The sequence below is a fragment of the Rhipicephalus sanguineus genome, chromosome 2 (assembly GCF_013339695.2).
Source record: "Rhipicephalus sanguineus isolate Rsan-2018 chromosome 2, BIME_Rsan_1.4, whole genome shotgun sequence".
NCBI classification, from domain to species: Eukaryota; Metazoa; Arthropoda; class Arachnida; order Ixodida; family Ixodidae; genus Rhipicephalus; species Rhipicephalus sanguineus.
This window is the reverse complement of record NC_051177.1, coordinates 95,034,507-95,053,957: the sequence shown is the minus strand read 5'-3', so window position 1 is coordinate 95,053,957 and position 19,451 is coordinate 95,034,507. Positions and strand designations below refer to the sequence as shown.

The window sequence follows — 19,451 nt, the reverse complement described above, 5'->3', positions numbered from 1 at the left end:
TGTAAAGTGCATTTGGTCTAATGGCCTGTCTGACGTGTATGATCTTGCATGCACATTGGCATGTCATGACCACCACTACTATTTGCTATTCATAAGTCACTGACAAAGTACGTTAAACACAGTTGGGCATTATGGCACCTGAATGCAGCAAAACGCAGGCTCGAATGACATGATACTAGACAACTCACAATATGTCACATGTCTCTAAATCTGGGCAGAGTACAAACACTTGACAGTCTCAATGCTTTGGAGCAGCTTGGTGCAACAAGTCGAGAAAATACCACTTTGGTGCAGTTTGGAGCTGTACCACCCCTGTCAAATGTAGGGGACGTGATGGTACGGCCATCACATACAGGACGTGCCAAATCGGACACCGTGGAACCCTCACAGAGAGATAGGTGGCTATGCCTGTATTCCTCATCAGTAGGCCATAGCAGACACAACAAAATAGGCTTTGCACAAACTGTCCAAACTACAAATATGTTTATTTACACATTTACACATAATGGTTACGCGATACAGCTCAATGATGAATTCACGTGCAGGATCAAGTGACAGGAGGTGCGCTTCACAAGACCGGTTCAAAGTATGCAAATAATTATCTTACACTCCGACAAAACCAAGAAAGCATGATTGGAGAAATGTAAATGGGGTTGGGTAAGCCTTTAAAGCGGATATCCACAATGCCACGCAATGCCTCTCAACTTCAATATACAAAAAAAAAAAGATGACAATGCAGGCAAATTTGATCGAAAGGAAATTTTCTTTTCACACCACAAACACACACACAAACTCCAATGCAACTTGTTCGCGACAATAGTGATCAATTTATCTACAAGAATTTGAAGGAAAGCTTGGGCCGTATATATTTTGTAAAACACACAACTGTTTCTTTATACCACACACACTACATTCCTCTTTGACTCGGATGGTATCATCTGAATGTACGCAAGAAGACAACACTGCTGATGTAGGTGCAGAAAGGAACAACTTCGGGCATCATGACAAAGGAGAGGCATGATTACTGCAGGGGTTTCTCTATTGCAGATGTGAGCAATAAGTCTAATTCAGGTGCTTTGCAGTAATAAAGCCTACTCTGTCAACTGCGCACAATAAGGTAATAAAATTTGCACGAACTTAACTAATCTACAAAGCTGCCATCCATTTTTACTGATTTGGCTGCCCTAAAATGAGATTTTTTTTTTTTCTTTCATGAATAAGTGAAACACTTTTCCTAGTATGTGCCAAATGACAAAACCTCGTTCAAACAACAGCGCTGGAGAAAACTTTCTTTCTGGCGTGTTCAAAAAAATATCAGAGAAGTACTAATAAATTTCAGTAATTCTTCTTCCCTGCTTCTAAAAATGAAAAAAGAAAAGGTTGCCTCTGTGACAAGGGACTGGCTGCTTTGTGTTTTGTGCGCATGTATCAAACATAAAGTGAATTCTTATTTTTAATGAAACAATACATGAAGCAGCAGTGAACGAAAGAAAAAAAAGAAGCAGCACCAGTCAAGGCAGTATGTGATTAAGCTATACACTATGAATTAAATATGTGGCAGCAGTGAATACAATAGTATGTAGAGGTTACAGGGTGATCTAACGACATTAAAAAAAAAACTGAAAGCACATGGATGCAGATGTCTTGCAACTCTGTCTAGTATGAATTGTACCAAAAATGCTTCCGATTAGGATCATTTGTGCATTGCGTGGGCTGTACTCGAAAAAAAAAAAAAAGAAACTCCAGACATACCAACATAAAATCCTGTAATAATTGTTATCTCTATCGGGCCTTACAAACGGCACACGCCATTTAAGAAGTTGTAACCACAGCTCCTACAATCACTCACACACAGTAGCTCAATAAGTATGCTCTTCAGCGCAACACAGCGTAGCTAGAGAATACATGCTTCATGAGGATGTCAAACTGTACAAGACGATCTGATACTGGAGGTACTGACCGCACACAGCAGTTCACAAGGAGCCTACGCCACTGAGGGACTTGCATTTTTATGCATTATCAGAAGTGCAATCTATTTTTGCAATTAAACTAAAATTGCAAAAAAAAAAAGGAAAAAGGAGCACCAAACTTGTCTCTATTTAACATGGTTAAAAAAGTAGAACAACAATGGCTGTGATTAACAGTATAAAGCACAAAGCATGTATCAGCTGCCTTTCGACCCCCCCCCCCCCCCCCCCCCCCCCCAACTTTTTTTGCCCCCTTACACAGGATACCTTTATGTAGCAACTTTCCTTACAAGTTTCTGAACAGCCTTGGTTCTTCAATATTGAAAAGTTAAAACCTGTTAAATCTGCTCAAGCCCAGTAACGTCATCCCCTGCCCAGGCAGTAAACTTTAACTGCTGGAACCTGGGAGCATCTCTTGTGCCAAGATCTTCTGTTTTGCAGTGTACAATGCCAAACCTGAGGCTCCTTGTGAACTAAGCTGAATCATATACAAGAGTGATTATTGCCCACCTTGACATATGCGCAGCCCAATGTAAACAAAACATTCGAATTGCATATGTGTAGGCTCTAGATTTGATAGTCACAAATTCGACAGAATGTTTTCTTCTTGCATCAACAATGCACGCACCGAAGACAACGGGACTGCAACAATGACGGCGCTTTGACCCTTTGTAATTCATGCCTTCCTGTCACAAGCTGCACAACTCTGATAACTGTCCGAGGCGTCCATGGCTACACCGCACCGTTAACGCAGCGAGGAAACGCATTCTCACCGGTCAGGCCTGCTGTATGTGGCAGGAAACGACGCGTCCCCACAAATCTTGCTAGGCCTGGAAGCGTCGCTTCGTCGCACCAAGCATGACTAGACCCCCAGAATCAAGACAGCCTTGGTTGTGAGTTTGCTGTAATAACACTGCTTTCTGCAGAACTCATGCACTGTACTGGTACAAATTGGAATGCAAGGTTGACTTGGAAACTTGTGTAAGCGACACTAAAGAGAAATGGGGTGCCTGGTGTGTGCTTAGCAGCCACAGGATGTTTAACGACATTTGCACTGAACAGAATGGCCCACGGCACTCACACAATGCAACTGTGCCTACTCGATGGGGGAACACAGACAGTGGAAATGTAGCGGTGTTGTAGGTGCAATGGCCATCCCGTTCTCGTTGAAACCCCCTTCTTTCCTCCCAGTCTTTCACCAAAGGCATTCACAGTTTCCATGTAGGCAGTCATGTGCCAAGAGCAAACAAGTGGCCCGTCAAACACTTATATAAAAGTTAAAAGAGACAGCTGTTTTTCCCAGTGAGCATTCACATGACCCTTAAGTCTGATGTGCTGGCCAGGCACCAACTGCTTGTTCCTCCCTAAACACGTCCACTTGCACCAGGAGACTGTCTCGCAGCACAAACGAGCACACGCAAAGACGCCGGTCACTGCACGGTCAGCTGTTGGATGACCTGTGCCTGGCGCGCCGCAGGCCGGTCGTGGCGAATGATGACGTGTCGGCGTAGTGCGTAGCCGTAGCAGGTGCGGTAGTCGCAGTGCGGACAGCACAGGTTGCGGTCACCGTGGGACTTGTAGTGCTCCTTGAGGTGGTGCTTCATGCCAAACTCCTTGGCGCAGACGGTGCAACGGAAGCGTTCGGTGGACTGGCGGGAGGAACGCTGCCGGCGGCCCGAAGAGCGGCCCCCCGTTGCTGCTTGCTGATCCTCCCCCTGGCACAGTCCACACTGAGACCGCTGCCGTTGGGCCTCGAGACATTCGGGGCAGTCTGGCACCGAGGGCAGCAGGTCCCCGCTCCCTAGCAGCGCTGCTGGGTGGCTGCTGCTGCCACGACCGCCACCACCCTCTGCACTTGCTGCAAACAGAGAAAGAAATACGGGGTGTGCTATTTCTAACAGCGAAGCTGTTAAAGCTTGAGGTAAAACGGATGACCACAAGAAACTATCATCATCGTGAATGGGTATGTGCCACAGAAATTGGGAAAATCTCCCTACTTACCCCTGGTCCACTAAAAATGAAGAAGGCAAATAAAGACATAAATAGAAAGAAAAGGAAGAAAGACAGAAAGATACAGAAATAGAGAAAGACAGAGAATCAAAGAAAGAAACATACAGCATATAGCATAAAAGACAGAGAGAAATCGACAGACAGAAAGGGAAGCAAAACAGAAAGAGAGAGAAAGGACTAAAGAGAGAGAGAGAAAAACATAGAAAGAATGCAGGTGGCGTGAGCCAGAAGACTCGAGTATCGACCAGCTTCGTTGTGCCAAGCTTTGTGTGACTTAGTGCAAACTTCCCACAATTTTTTTAGACAATACAGACTTTTTATGAACATGCCACGACAGTCAGGCCCCTGTCGTCTTCCTGACTTGCCGCTTCGCCGTTTTTCCTGACCAGATTCTGCTGAGATGCACCTTTTTTTCAAAGTTTTTCACAAGAACTTCCGCTCTGATGTAACACAACTGCCACATATCCTGCGTATCTGGAGCGATCAGTTTCGATATCGTCGGGGTGAGGGCCTTGAATTTCGGTGATTAATATCTCAAATTACATGAGTCTTCTGGGATTTTTAAAAAATGGGTATGCCATAACTTGTCATGTCCTACAACTTTTCCATATAAACAACTGCCCTCAAATTAATGATTAAAAATTAATGAATAAGTTTTAGTTGATTACTTATTTTAATGTAACTTTAGGTGCAGCAAAGTTCTTATGCCTCGGCGTTGAGTTTGTTTGCGAAGACAACAGGGAGCTGACTGTCATAGCATTTTTATAAAAAAATCTGTATTGTCTAAAAAAAAAATGCCTTGTATAAGTGCTACTTTAGCATAACCAGCTTCTACAGCATGCCATGGCAGTACTCATTCACCTCTGCAGCCAGGGTGACACTGGCTGCAGCATTATTATTGCCATTTCTCTAGCAACCCGGTTATAACAATGGAATTTTCACGGCACTGGAGTATCGTTGCAAGCGGGTTTCACTGAACATTTCTGGCTATCACTGAAGAATTCGCCTGTCAGAGTTGCTGCAATATAATACTTTTTATACTTGAAAGGTTTTCTGGTATCGCTGAAGAATTCACCCGTCAAGAGTAGCTGCATTATAACAGTACTTAAGGTAAAAACTTAAGAGTGATTAAAAAAAAAAGACAACTAGTGGTGCAGCTGCTACAGCCACGTGCAAACAGGAAACGCTCCTATTGGCCGATGCAAATTTATAAATCAATGGAAAGCATTTTGAGGCTTTTTTTTCTTTCATGCTACAAAGAGCCTTGCATTTCTTTTTGTTGAGAAAGTAAGAAAATAAAGGTGGTGTGGGGGGCAACAGCACGACAGCGACGCGGACGCACAGTGTGAGGGAGGGTGCAGTTGCCTAGGCAACGGAGGAAGCCTTTGCTCCAGCCACTTGTCGTGCGCGCGCTTCACTCCGAATGAATGCTCGTGCCCGCATCAACTGCGTGTTACTGCTGCTTGGCTCTTCGCTTTCCTGTCAGGAAAACAGTTGTGTAGTAGGGTGCAGCTATCATGCGTGCAACCTCTATGCCCCCATAGATGACAATGCTTTGAGATTAGATCGAGTTCGAGTGGACTTAGAAGATTGGTTGACTTTTGAAAAGATAGTTGCCATTGCTGTTCTCTTGACCCAGACCAAAATTTCGTTTCACGCAAGCTGCCCTTCGAGAGTGCGATCTCTTCTACGCCCGATGTCCACGTTGTCTTGGGCAAGCTTCTCGCGGCATGCCAAGTCGCAACCCGCACGCTAGGCAAAACGAGCGCTAGCTGCTTCATCAGTAGTGATTGCGAACGATCAAAGCTGCAGTTTGGTGCTAAGTCAACGGGACGTTTTACAGTTGCATTAGGAAAGAGTGACTTACATTTTCAATGAAAACAAGGATGTGCATGTGCAACACTCGAGTGGTGGTTCGTGGTCGTCAATGTTTTCGATATCGCGCATGTGCCTGGGAAATCTAAAGCATGCAGAATTTCAATTGCCGTTCGATGTATAGTTTTTGTGCAGTGCTGTAACGCGGCGAAATCTGCATAAACAAGAGGTTTGATAAGTTAGTCGGTGACTTTCCGCTACGCCGCTTTTTCTTTTCTTCCTGTGTTTATTATGTCGACACCAAAGGGCCGCGGTCGTAACCTTTCAAAATTTGCAAACTTAAGCGGATGCAAATTTATACCTGAGTCGCATGCCCCGATTGTCGGAATCGTGCTGCTGCCTGCATATTTTTTGTCTGCAGCACTCCTCGTAACGCCGCCAACCCGTTGGTTGCAAGATGTCCACCAATTAAACATTTATGGGAAGAACCCTACCAGAAGCTTCAGACCTTTGGGTCTCCCTTCATTTTGATGGTAAATACTCAGCATTGTCATGTGCACGAGAAAGGTGGGGGTGGGGGGGGGGGGGTGTGCCCCCCTGATCACCTAGGAGGGGGGGGGGCAAGGTCTGCCCCATACGTTTACTCAATTATGGCCACGCAGGTTTTTGGCGATAATTGCAGTCAATGGCCCCTAATGCTGCATTCCAAGAACTGTTCACTTCCCATCTTTACTTCAAGAAAACAAGGGCCAAAGGCAGGCCATTGTGAGAAGCATGTCTTCGCAAGCATGTCTTCATTTTCATTTTGTTTTCATCCATTGTGGACCATGTTGTCCTTTGGACTTGACCAATGGGTAGGTGGGGGGGCACTGCAATGAAACTTTGCACCGCCACCCCCAATGGGGAATGCTGCGCGCACGCCTGTGATACTCAGTGAACATAGCACATTCAGAAGGAGCGCAGTCACTCACTGGCGGCATGTAGCAGGGGAGGCCCATCCAGGGCACCGCAGGGCTGTGCACCCGCAGCAGCTGCAAGGCCCTGGTCACGCATAGTCGGGTACGAGGCTGCAAACATCTCGCCTAAGGGGTGGCAGGGTCCCCCATCCAGGAAGCCCTTCTGGCGGCCTCCCCCACCGGACGGGTGACCCCCCTTGCTGCCGCTGCTCCCTCCACTTGCATGATGGCCTTGAGGACCCCCCATGCGGCGGCCCATCAAATTGCTGCTCGGCTCCCCGCCAAAGTAAGGACTCTTGAAGGACGAGCTGGGGTCTTCGGGGTGCGGAGGACGTGCCTGCACAGCAAGAAAAAGGAAACTGGATTAAAGTTTCGGCCCGCATAAAAACCCTAGTTTCAGATAGTGTAGTTGTAAAGGGGTCCTCTAAAAAATTTGCCATTAAGAATACAAGCAGAAGCGCCACGATAATAAACATGGACATTTTTTTGCACCAGAACTAGAGAAAATGCCATCATTACAGCGCGCCAGTAGTGATGCATGATACGAACACGGCCTCCAAGATAAGGTGGCGCTAAATCATCTCGGAGGTGGCATGCCTGGACCTATGTCCCAACAATCACCACCAGGTGCACGTGTCATCTGCTTAGGTGCTGTTTAAAGGCTGCTAACAAGGAAGCTATACCATTACCAGACCTGCAGCCTTGCCAAGATTGCTTCCGTGGCTATACAAGGCTCGCTCGCAACAAATTTAGGCAAAGTAAAATTTCATGGCTTTAAGCGATGGTCTTTAGTCGAACCAGCTATGTGATGCACATGCCGTGTGTGCACACGGAAAGTGACGGCCTTCAAGTGGACCTGCCGTCAAGCAAAGAGTGTAATAAGCTGGGGTGTACTAGTAGATTACACTTACACAATACCAAAAAGCAACTTTTATCGCGAGCGTAGGCTCGGCACGCCACAAAATATGCAAAAACCAAGAAAGGTACGACTGCCACCTTGAACCTCTAACTGATCTCATCGATTTTAAAGGCAGCGATGAACTATACTGTGTTGAAAAGAAGTCAAAGATAAGTTGACAAGCTTCAAGAACTTCTAATATGGCACAATGGCCCGTGAGGTAAAGAAGATACTATCCTGAAAACAATGGCTTCGCACTGATGCACTAACACTAAGAACTTTTAAGTGCGTAGTATACTTCAGGGGCACGGCTTGCCGTCCATCCATAGAGCTCATGTGGCGTGATCACGCTTCCAATCAAGTGGTCAATACAGGCCTAAAGCAAGGCTAGCAATGCTCAAAAGCGGGTTAAAATAAACAAATGAGGTCTAAAATAATATAACTAACCAAAATAAACAAGTAATCGCAATGATTAACTTAAAATCACTAGAAACGCTTCGGAAACATGCGGCTGACACCTGCCCCACGCAAGATAGAGCGCCACCGCCTCGCCAGGCGCGAGACTGCTCTTCCCACCGATGCTTCTCCGGCGCCGGTGTTACGAACTCTTGCGAGAGATCATTCATAGAGAGAGACTAACAATAGCACAGCACCAATCGCTGAGTACCCGTGCTACACAATTTCTCAGGTTTCACAGCAGTGGAGGTGCATTTAGCGCAGGATTTATAACTACGTCATCGCTACACAAGAACGACATTAGCGCTGCATTTGAACTACAGATAGCGCTGGATGTGATCTGTAGCGTCTTTTTTTTTCACATTAATTTCAAGGAAGACAAGACTGGCCTTCATTTTCTGTTTTAGTAAACGACTACAAAGTTAATGAAGAAAAAGCACTTTGACAGAACACCTCACTGCTCCAACTGATCAAGTGTGCCTCTCGAGTGCCCCGTTTGCTTGTGAAGATATATGCGAACCCCAGGTTGTCAAGAGGCAATAATTAATCCTTACACTGTAATCAGTCTCAGTCAAACACTTTCTATATACTTGTTGCAAATATGCAGTTATGTACTAACAAAGCACATGTTGTGCTTCTTTGCCTTACATTAGACAGTGCACAATAAAAGAAACATGCTTTCTAGTACTATTCTACATGTGCAATTTACTAATAAATCCATGCTGATTTTTCTCATTAGAGGACCAAAGCAAGGACGAGGATGACCGACAACAAATGACGATTGACTCAAATGGCAAGGTGCGAAGCATAAGCTTGTCAACCAGAGGCGTCACGTGGCATATGAACTTCTTGAGTGAAGACGACTGACTGATAGGCCCTCTTATGCAACATGAAGGCATCAAAGCTGCTGGAATTGGGTTCCTCACTATGTAATCAATGAGAAGATGAACCACATGGCTCGTTTTCTGTTAATCGCAATCATAACAAAGCCAACGTGCAATGAGAACCAAGGACAGCACAGGCAAAATTACTTATGTTTACTTAGTTTACTTAGCATACGGTAAGAATTCACGAGTCATGACCAGGCAATCCGCAGCTAACATATGGGGCTGAAATTTGGAAGGATAACAAAGAAACTTGAGTTAGGTTAAGGACAATGCAGCGTGCGACAGAACAGAAAATGATAGGTTAGAAAATTCATTCTCCTCTAGTTTCTGCCTGAAATGAAGGTTGTGTATATCGATTTCAGCACCCACTCTTTCAATTTGTATGAATGTCTTGGCGGCAAAAATTTTGTTCCCTATCCCTTTAAGGAGATCAGAAGACAGCAGAATGGGTCGGATAACAAACAAGGGACGCAGCATTCTAGTTCATATTAAAGGGGCCATGCGACACAAATTAAGCGTGTCGTTTCCATCACTTCCTCTGGAACTGTGGATATCGTTGCACAAGTGCCAATGTGAAAAACAAAGCTGTTATATTTTATTTCAACGGAGAAACCACATTGGTTTCGGGCTAGAGCAACACACAACGGCTATTTTTGTGACTGAAGTGACGTTTCATCACACGCGGGTGACGACATTGGCCGGGCATTCTGATTGGTTTGATGCAACAAGTCGCATGTAATATTCACATGGTCCAAGCTAGGCCACACTATTGTCCGCTAAAAATTATAAAAGTACTCTTTATACTTTTCCAGATAGAAAAGATTTTCTGTTTTTAAATATGAAATTTTGAAAACAATTGCAAAACGATGCTACTTGCGCTGCACAATGGCCACCACGAGGTGAGTCTTCTGGCATGTCTCTCTAAGAGGCATGCGGTGATTGGAACCAGCCTTTGACGTTAGTGGAAGAGTGAAATGTGAAAGGGAACGTTTTTTTCTCGCCGTCTGCTGGGGTTTTGAAGTTTGAAGACCAATAACTTCCGTTACTGTGCACCAATTTCAATCACTCTTTTTGCATTCATCTCAGTATTCAGCACTACACACACTCCAGCACTGCAGAATGCAGACGAAAAAACATTGCAGGGCCCCTTTAATTGAAAAAAATGGACCTAGGCTGGCCATGTTAGTGGCTACGACTGACAATCGGTGTTTATGCAGAGAAACGGAACAGGTACCAAGGGATGAAAAATGCAGCTAAGGACGGCAGCGGGTTAAAAAGTCTGCGGGCATAAAATGGTATTGGCTTGCACAAGACAGCGCAAACTGGAGATCATTGAAAGAGGTTTTCACCCAGAAGTGGACATAAAGTAGGCGGAGAATGATGATGATGACTCAGGTGCAAACTCATGTCTTCGCAATTCATGCACGCTGTTCTCACCAATCAGGATACCACAACATCGCAAAGCGTAATCTAAGTACACAAGCCTACCTGCAGCAGGTTGTGGTATCCGACAATGCGCTGCAGGTGACCGTACAGGGCCGTGGCATCCCGCTTCTGGATGTCGTGAGGCACCAGGCAATTGCCGAGGGTGCCGGCTCCCTTCCCGTGCTGCTGGGAACTCGACTGCTGCGACTGTGGATGCGATGACGAAGACGGATGGTGGGCGGGCACATGAGACTGCAGGGCGTGCCCAGAGGTCTGTTGATGAGGTGGTGCGGGCAGTGCCAGCTGTGAAGAGGCCTGAGTAGAGATGGCTGGCGTTGTAGCCGGTGTGGAGGACGAAGACGACGACACATCTAGGGCCACCGGCAGTTTGTCGCCAGAGCGCTTCACCAGGAGACGGGTCTTCTGCTGCTCTCGCTCGCGCTCCCGGAATGCCGGGTCTCGTCGCTTGAGCCTCATTCGCCTGCGCTGCCGCTCCCGTTCCATGGCCCTTCAAGAAAGATAAAAATGCCAGGTTACACTCTTACACCATATGCTTTGTGGCAAACCTACAAAACAATGAAAACACTGCATTGCATTCGAATGTTTGCCACCAGGCTACTAAAGGTGGTAAGCAATGACACCATCAAGGCTGCCATTTTGTTGCACAGCCAGTGCAGCAAAAAGCTGCTCTTTATCTCGATCTTCTTGTCTCAGAAGCACTGTGGAAGCTGCAAATCGGACAACAAAATGGTGTGTGTTGACATCACAAGAATGTTCCCTATGCAGTGATTTCATGTGGTGCTGTGCTATACAGTGACTGTGGCAGTGCCACTTCTGTGCGGGTGACACCAGGTTGTGTATTTCAAGAGCAAGACATTAAAGTGTGCTTAGCAATCTTCGTTCTACCACTGATGCTCAGAAACAGTTGCACTGCTGTTAACATTGCACACTTTTTGTTCTGTTTCCTTGTTGTCCTAAGCAGTTCATTATATCAGGCTTTTCAATTACTGTCTAGTATCAGCCATCAGCCACCGCAACATCAGTAGTGTTATTTATTCATTTTTACTCTCATTCCAGAAAAATATCCTGAGAAGCCCTAGTCCTTGGTGCTTTTGTAAGCTATTTTATCACTGCAGGATGTAACACAAGCTGCAAAATGATGCCTATGGTCAGAGGTGTGCTAACACTACACGGCTGTGTCAGAATAAGAAAAACTGGCAAGCTAGTATACACTGTTCCAATTAACGTAAACCAATTGAACATTTCCTGGAGTGGCTATGCAGACTTGCGGGCCCTTCCTCCATGGACGCCATGTTGAAGCTAGTATGACTGTACCTTTTCTGCATGCATGCAAGCTTTTGTAGGTAACTCATCATGGTTTGTAATCTGCTATCAAAACATGGTCTTTGTTGTTCAGAATTTTGCCACTGTATTATACTTTTTTATGCTTGTATTTATGCATTTACTCCTGCCATGGCTGCTAGAAGGTTAGTGGCAGTAAAGGATCGTTAATCCAACCCCTGTTAATTCGAAAAATTGGATAATTTGGGCGTGTTCTCTGGTCCCAGCAAGCATATGTATTGTTTAATGGTATCAAACTTTCGTTAATTCGGTCATATTTAGCCTCAACCCAGTTAATTCGGACAATCCTCAGAGCGCACCGAGCACCACAAATGTGCGACTCAAAGGAGCGAAAACAGCGTTTGCGAACCACTGAAACAGCAGTGAGCCTTCAGAAAGGCGTGGCCGCCATCCACAATAACCACGCTGTTGGCGACCAAGGCGTCAGAGGCTGCAGCAAACTTGTTTCGTTTTCGATTTTACTCAGCGCACGTGAACTGCGCCAGCCATTTTTTGGCAAAAAAAATTACCGTCACGTGTGCATGGTGGTGTTGGTACGTAATAAGGAATGGGTTCAGAACACGTTTCAGCATAAGACACAGGGGTCGTGAGCCGCGGTCACATTTTGAAGGAAGTCGCGAATGACGAAAATTACAGCTTTTACACTGCACTTATGAAAACCCGGATTTACATATTCATCAAGAAAATGAAAACGCATTGTTGTAATAGACACTTGTTTACTGTTTTCTGGATAAGTTCGATAATTCAGTTTCAGTTAATTTTGGACATTTTTCTCGGTCCTGAGAAATTCGAATTAACAAGCTTTTGCTGTATATGTAAAAAACTAATGACTAAGTAAAACGAAGTTTTTCTGTGGAGCTTGAGCAGCCCAAGCACAACCAAGCGGGCTCGCCAACTCTGTCGCAACAAGCACCACACAAACCTAAAACTTGGGTCCTGCCGGCGCAACTGCATGCGTGCCCGCTGCCGCTCCCGTTCGAGAGCGCGGAAGCTAGGGTCCTGCCGCTTGAGCTGCATCATGCTGCGCTGCCGCAGCCGCTCCATCTCCCGGTACGACGGGTTCTGACGCATTGCCTGCAACCGCTCACGCTGCAGCGCCTTCCTCAGCAGCGGGCTGCAAAGAGGCAAAGAGACGTGTTGCGTGGTTAGACACAGAGCGGCATCCCAATGCATCCCAAGACACATCACTTGATGCACTAGGGCAGGTGTTAAGACAATGAGGCCCCCTACATCCAGGAATGAGCAAAAGGCGCAGAGAGGAGATAAGCACAGGCAAAACAGCCATTTGGGCTAGTTGGTACGATTCATTGTAAATGCAAAAAATGTGTCATCGTTCTCTACTTTTGTTTCTGTTTTGTAGTGCACCCCATTTTTGCAGTTAAAGTGAAGCACAGGCAAGTAACTTAAGAAAAGGCTGGAGCTCGTATCACATGTTGTTTAGTAGATGCCAACTGCTGGTGATGCCACGAGTATGCACATAAGCGCAGGTTCCCCATTTGCCTGGAGAGGCAAGTGGGCGAGGGGTTAACGTCGTTACACAAATTAAATGTGTTGTTGTTGTGATCAAATTATAGATGTTTGTGCAAGGTTCAGTCCAGCATTACACTAGATCACTCAAACAAAATGCAGCCCAAATTATAGCTGCTAAGGTACGCAGCCTGGGGGGTGTAAGGCCTCTAAGCGGGCAAGTTGAGGGAGGAAGGAAATGGGGGGGGGGGGGTGTCTGCCCCCCGTCCCCTGCTCCACCCAATCCCCCCACCCACGCCCAAGAAAAACAAGTGACAGAGTCCTCTAAGTGAATGAACGCCAGTGGGATCTGTTCAACAAGAGTTCGTTAAAGGGGTACAAACACAAAAATTTCCCCCTCATCGTTTTTTTGCATCAAATGACAGGCCAAGCCTCCAAGAGCCTAGGAAATGCTCTGCTAAGCGTGAGTGCACCCTGAAAAAGCAATTGGAGTACATTTCTAAAAGCTAGTTTCGGTTCCTACCGTGCCCCGATGTCACAACACGGTATGAGCTTCTCGTCACGTGCTCGCGCAGCATATCGTGACGTTTCCACGGCAGCTCCACATTGTGGCTTCGTTGGCGACGCACAAGCGGCCATTTTGGAAGTTTTGGTACCTGATGTCATCACAACTACCCAGACTGCTGCATAAAGTCACCAGAATTAGTACTGTAGCCTGACGTCAAGCTAGTGTCGATGTTGATAGGTACGCCATGAGAAAATTGACTTCAATATCAAAATAAAATAGCTTATCAGCATTTGCTGAGCTTCACACTTGCTCACAGCCGTCTCTGTATACAGGAGATTTTTATGGCAGAGTAAACTCGCCTTCAAAAAATGGTGTCAGTACCCCTTTCAAGGAGTATTCCCACAAATTTTAGAAATTTTCGTATTGTTGCACTAAATAAAAACACTTGGGTCAAGAACCCTAAAAAGAGTATTGTGATGTCTCAGAACACAGTGAATATATTTTTAATACCACTACCTTAAAAAAATCACTTACACTTTCGATATCGAGGGGATGGCTTCACAGTGACTTGTCAACAAAGTCTGATGCAGGCCTAAGTCACCAATGCTTCTAGAACTAGAAAATTGCTAGCAGCAGCAGCTCTGTAGTCTGATGTCAGTTGTACATGGTGGACATAAACAATGATGACTGAATTGTGAAAAATCAACTTGCCCTTGGTAGGGAGCAAACCTACAGGTTCGGTTTCTACTAGCGGCAAGTTGATTTTTTCTCCACTTTACTTCCTTTCCATTTATGTCATAATTACTACCACATTACAGCTAAGAACTGCAAATAATATTTCCTATGCCTCCCTTGGGTTCATTGTCTGTTGGCTTAATTAGGTTGTGCACAAGATCTCGTCATGTACACAAGACGAATCTACAACTAGGGAGTTTGCTCCCAGACACAATCTAATTTGTTTAGATATTTTCCCTATAAGTTGGCTTCATGACAGCCGTTAAGCATGGTTTGTCCTAGAAATATTGCAGCAAAAGTACTGACATACCTTTAATAATAATTGGTAATGTAAATAAAAAGAGCCTAGTGGGTGAATGCAAAAGATACTGTGGCATCCATCAGTTTGTACAGTAAAATGACCCAAGAAGTTCACAGCAAGTAAAACTCGATTGCAAGCATGAACATTATAAACCGTCGTAGGAATGCAAAAAGAGATACAGTAAGGTTAGCTCAAAATGTTTCCATTGTGTAGCTGTTTGGATTTTTGTAGACTTTACATTTTGTAAACAAACACGGTCAAACACTTTACGGTGGTGCCTTACTGACTTCGTTGTGCCTCATGCTGTCCCATACACAGAACTGCATTTAAATGTAAACATTTTGACAGATATCTGTCTGGCTGGGTGGAATATTTAGGAGGTTGATATGGCTCCAGCCAAGTTTAAGAGAGCCCGACGTTTCGGGACCGATTCGGTCCCTTCCTCAGGGGTTGACTGGTTTGGTCATGGAAGCTTCTCCGCGACTTGTTCCACCGCAGCTCCGGATTTCCCTTTCCCTCACGTTTCGAAGGCCATGAACGTAAACCGAGGGCATTGCTCCTAGGGACCGGTTCACATTTGCCGGCGTGTTTTGAATGTGCCACGACTCGAGCAAGAGCCTCCTTCCCAGATTCCTTTCTGTTTCCAGAACAGAAGCGCCGTCGAAGTCGATCTTATGGTCGTGCTTTTCACAGTGCTCTGCAAGAGCACTGCGTTGCATTTCCATCTTCCTGACGTCGTTCTTATGTTGGCGCATTCTTTCTCGGAAGCACTTGCTCTCGCCTATGTAGCTAGCTGGGCATTGCGAACACGGCACCCTGTAAACTACGCCCTGGTGTTGTTCCCTCGGGGGTCGATCCTTCGGCCGCGGTAGCAGGCGGGTGAGCGTCGGCGCTGGCTTGTGTATCACCGTGACCCCCTCTTTTCTAAGAATCCTGGCGAGCTCTTCACTGATGAATCAGTGATCAGCAAATCAAAACACTCAATGTGTTTTGATTTGCCATTCAACATTCAGGCTTTCCCATTTGATTATATAAAGAAGCCCAACATGCCAAACACATATGCAAGAGCAGTAAATGGTTACATGTCCGTAACTAAGTAATCAAATTTTTTTTACTCAAGCACAATCTGCAAAGCCTCTTTTCACAGCAACTTTTCCACTTTGTCCATGAGAAATAGTACACCTTGTTTTTAGTGCAAGTACAGCAAGTATGTTGTCCGTCATTGTAGCAGTTTGGATCACTGGTGAATTTGACCAGAAAAAGATATAGGATGGTTTGAAGAACCAAACAGCTCCCCACCCAAGGCATTCACACTGCTTGCCCTAAGTAAAGAGGTAGTCATTCTAAGAGACACGGGTTGCAAATTTGACCAGAAAAAGATATAGGATGGTTTGAAGAACCAAACATCTCCCCACCCAAGGCATTCACACTGCTTGCCCTAAATAAAGAGGTAGTCATTCTAAGAGACACGGGTTGCAAAAACAGACACAGGAAAGTAGTAAAGATGCCACAAACGCTGAATAAATACTTACCAACTAGCTCAGCTCTCTGTTATTATGAGGTAGTCATATTTAAGGATATAAAACTGGGAAATTAAGGATCCAAGTTATAAATTATAACTATGCAAACGTGCACCATGGTCTTATGACATTCTAAATGGTCAAATAACATACCATAATTTCTCGCATATAACCCACCCCTGCATGTAAACACGCACCCCTAACTTTAACTCTAGAAAAAGAAATAACTATGCACATAACACCTGCATATAACCCACACCCCACTTTTTAAAGGTGCCCTGCAACACTTTTTTAAGTAACCATCGAATGGCTTCATTAAACGAGCTTATTGCCTCAGGAATGGACCACCGCAAAAAGTTTTAGAATTCGTCAAGTACGAGCGGAGTTACAGAGATTTGTCATACGCTTTAACTGCTTTCTTCTCTCGTCCCGACGAGTGCGCTGGAAGCTAAGCAGGGAGGGACGGCACAGGGGAAAGATTATTCATCACGCGCGTGTCATGACATTGAGCACTTTTTACAATTTTTTATCTCTTCGAACGGGCGGCCTATCTTCAGTGTGATTGCAAGCGTGTGGCAACCTCCCGCGGCGGCCGCTGCAACTAGGCAGCTCACAATGCTCAAATCAACCAGTGGTCGTGAACTGGGGTATATGGTGCGGTCATTTGTGTACGTGGCATCATTTTGTAGAAAGAAGAGGGAACAACTTCTAGCTGATTTTCATAATTAATCGTAAATTCCAGGTAGCGTGTTGCGCTATAATGTTTGGCTCGCGAGTTCTCAGGAGCCTCGACTACCGATTGGCAGCGTTTTTTGACCATGCTGAAAAGGCGTTGCAGGGCCCCTTTAAGCACATTTTGCCGTTTTTTGGTGTGGGTTATATGCGAGAAAATACGGTATTTACATAGCAAACTGCTGCCCAAATTACCAGGTGAAAATTTATGTTCGGTTATTTACATCTCGGGGATTAAAAAAGCTTAAGGTTTTACGGGATATCAATCCTAAAGCAAATCTGTGTTTAGGAAAGTTTATGAAAAAGTGGTAAGGCATGCAAGCATGGACACATGAGAAGAGAATTTTTTTATCATGAATCCTTACCAACTAGCTCAACTTTCCATCATTACTGGAAAAGTGTTTCTCGCTCTCTTTTTTTTATGGTCTGGGGCCGTTCCCCACTGAACTGTTTGAAACATAAGCCACGAAAAAGCTTAACTGCCTAGTGCATGGAAGGTGAAAAAAAAGAAAGAAAATTCATTTGGTGCATACTGAACCAACATGAAAAGCAACACTTGGTTTGCATTCAATGGTCAATTTTCCTTTCCTCGGTGTTCAAGTGAAAAGCAAGGCACATTGCGGAAAATATGATGCAAGTACCCGCAAGAAGGTTTCTGTAGCGGCCATACTTCTTGATATTCTAATCTTCACAATGAATCATTCCATACGTGTGACTTTATAACATAGGTGGTACATATAACTACTCAATGATGAATACGCAGTGAAAATACTTGAGCTTTCCTTGTTTTTTTAGTGTGTCTTGCGTGCACCAAATGTCTTTACCTTTCTTGAAAGCAGTGCGAGCAGCAAGGTCGAATGGCAAGATAACAAATGTTCAGGGCAGCTGGTTTCCATACGTAACAAAACCACGAAGTGGCACAAATATTATGACAATGTTGCAGGTTGCTGTAGAATGAATCGGTGGGCAAGTTTGGCATTGAATATTCAGTACAAAACCTGGAGCGCAGGAAAGACGACAGACAGATGAATTCGTGCCATACTTTCTTCGTCTCCATACTTAAAAAAATGTAGGGTGCCACTTATTTACGTTCAGCTCGGAGTACCGGAACCTGTCACAGTAGAAGTCACAAAAGCTCAGTGCAAACAAGGCTAAAGGCAATTATCTCTAACCTGAGCTTCATCAATGAACAATTTTGGGGGGTTCATGTCAACTATTACGTGTACCTGCAAAGATTGCAGTCCCACTGCTTGGCTGTGAGGTCTATATCCTTGGGAAGGTTCGAAGACTTTTCAACCGCCACGGAAAGCGCAAACTGCTGCTGTTGCTGTTGTTGCTGCTGCTGCTGCTGCTGCTGCTGCTGCTGTTGTTGTTGTTGTTGCTGCTGTTGCTGCTGTTGTTGCGGCTGCTGCTGCTGCTGCTGTGGCGACGCAGCATCGTTGCTGAGGAACAGCTCTCGCGTCTCCAGGTTCATCATAAGCGAGCCCGATTTGTCGGTTTCGACGGTGATCGGATTAACATCTTCCTTCAGAATCGTCTCCACCGGCACGAAGCTCGGAAGATCACCTGGAAATCGAAAAATAAGAAACGAAGGAGCGGGGGGGGGGGGGGGGCCGGCGGTCACCGACGAACAGCAATTAACAAGACGCGCGATCGCGATAGCTCGAACGCCTGGAAATGCGCGTAAATTTAATACGTTACAAATGCGTCAAGCACACCAAAATACCAACTCAACTTGCGCATCTCAAACGACGTCAAGAACGTGCGCATTTTCGCGCAGGTGAGCGGGCTTGCGAGTTCGCGCTCCAAGCGAAACACCTGGGAGGTGTACGGGGGTTCAAATCGCGATGCAGTTTTTCCGTAGACACCACCAAGCGTTAGCTAGAAAGCTCGAAGCGCATGCCCGCTGCTCTCAACGGTTAAGCGACGTTTTCGGGAAGGGAAGAAAACGATAATCCCGGCTGCGAGCGGCAACAACACGGATGCACCAACTAGTCACGCGAACCTAGAATGGAAGGACGCTTTCTTACCATTCAGAGGCCTGTCGCCTTCCATGTTAGCGTGGGAGATCATACACACGAATCCCCTTGACCTGGACGATGGAAGGATCTTCGGCGGGCCTCTGATGAGCGGATTGAGGGAAATAAGAGGGACGCGATTCGCTTTAAACTCTCGAATAACAATGCAGACAGCAACAATCACGAACACCCTCCATGGAGGCGACTTGTTGATTTTTTTGTTTGTATGTGCTTGCTCCCAGTGTGCGTGCGTGCGTTGCGTGAGAAGCGAAGAGCGGCGTCTGGCGGATTGTTTGGGTTATTCGATTTGTTCCGTATTCGGCGCATTTGTTAAAATAACCTACTCATTCAGGCAAAAATAGTTCAGGCTGCTTATCATTTCGACGAGTTTATC

General features: G+C 45.5%; 1 protein-coding gene across 1 annotated transcript; it reads right to left on the bottom strand.

Moving 5' to 3' along the window:
- Positions 1–461: 461 nt before the first annotated feature.
- LOC119383424 (histone-lysine N-methyltransferase 2D) lies at positions 462–19,358 on the bottom strand. Its single transcript, XM_037651545.2, has 6 exons — positions 19,070–19,358; positions 18,266–18,605; positions 12,699–12,890; positions 10,478–10,922; positions 6,764–7,085; positions 462–3,825 (listed from the first exon to the last, which is right to left on the bottom strand). The coding sequence occupies exons 1-6, from the start codon at positions 19,110–19,112 to the stop codon at positions 3,398–3,400; spliced, it is 1,770 nt and encodes a 589-aa protein (XP_037507473.1). The 5' UTR covers positions 19,113–19,358; the 3' UTR covers positions 462–3,397.
- Positions 19,359–19,451: the final 93 nt, after the last annotated feature.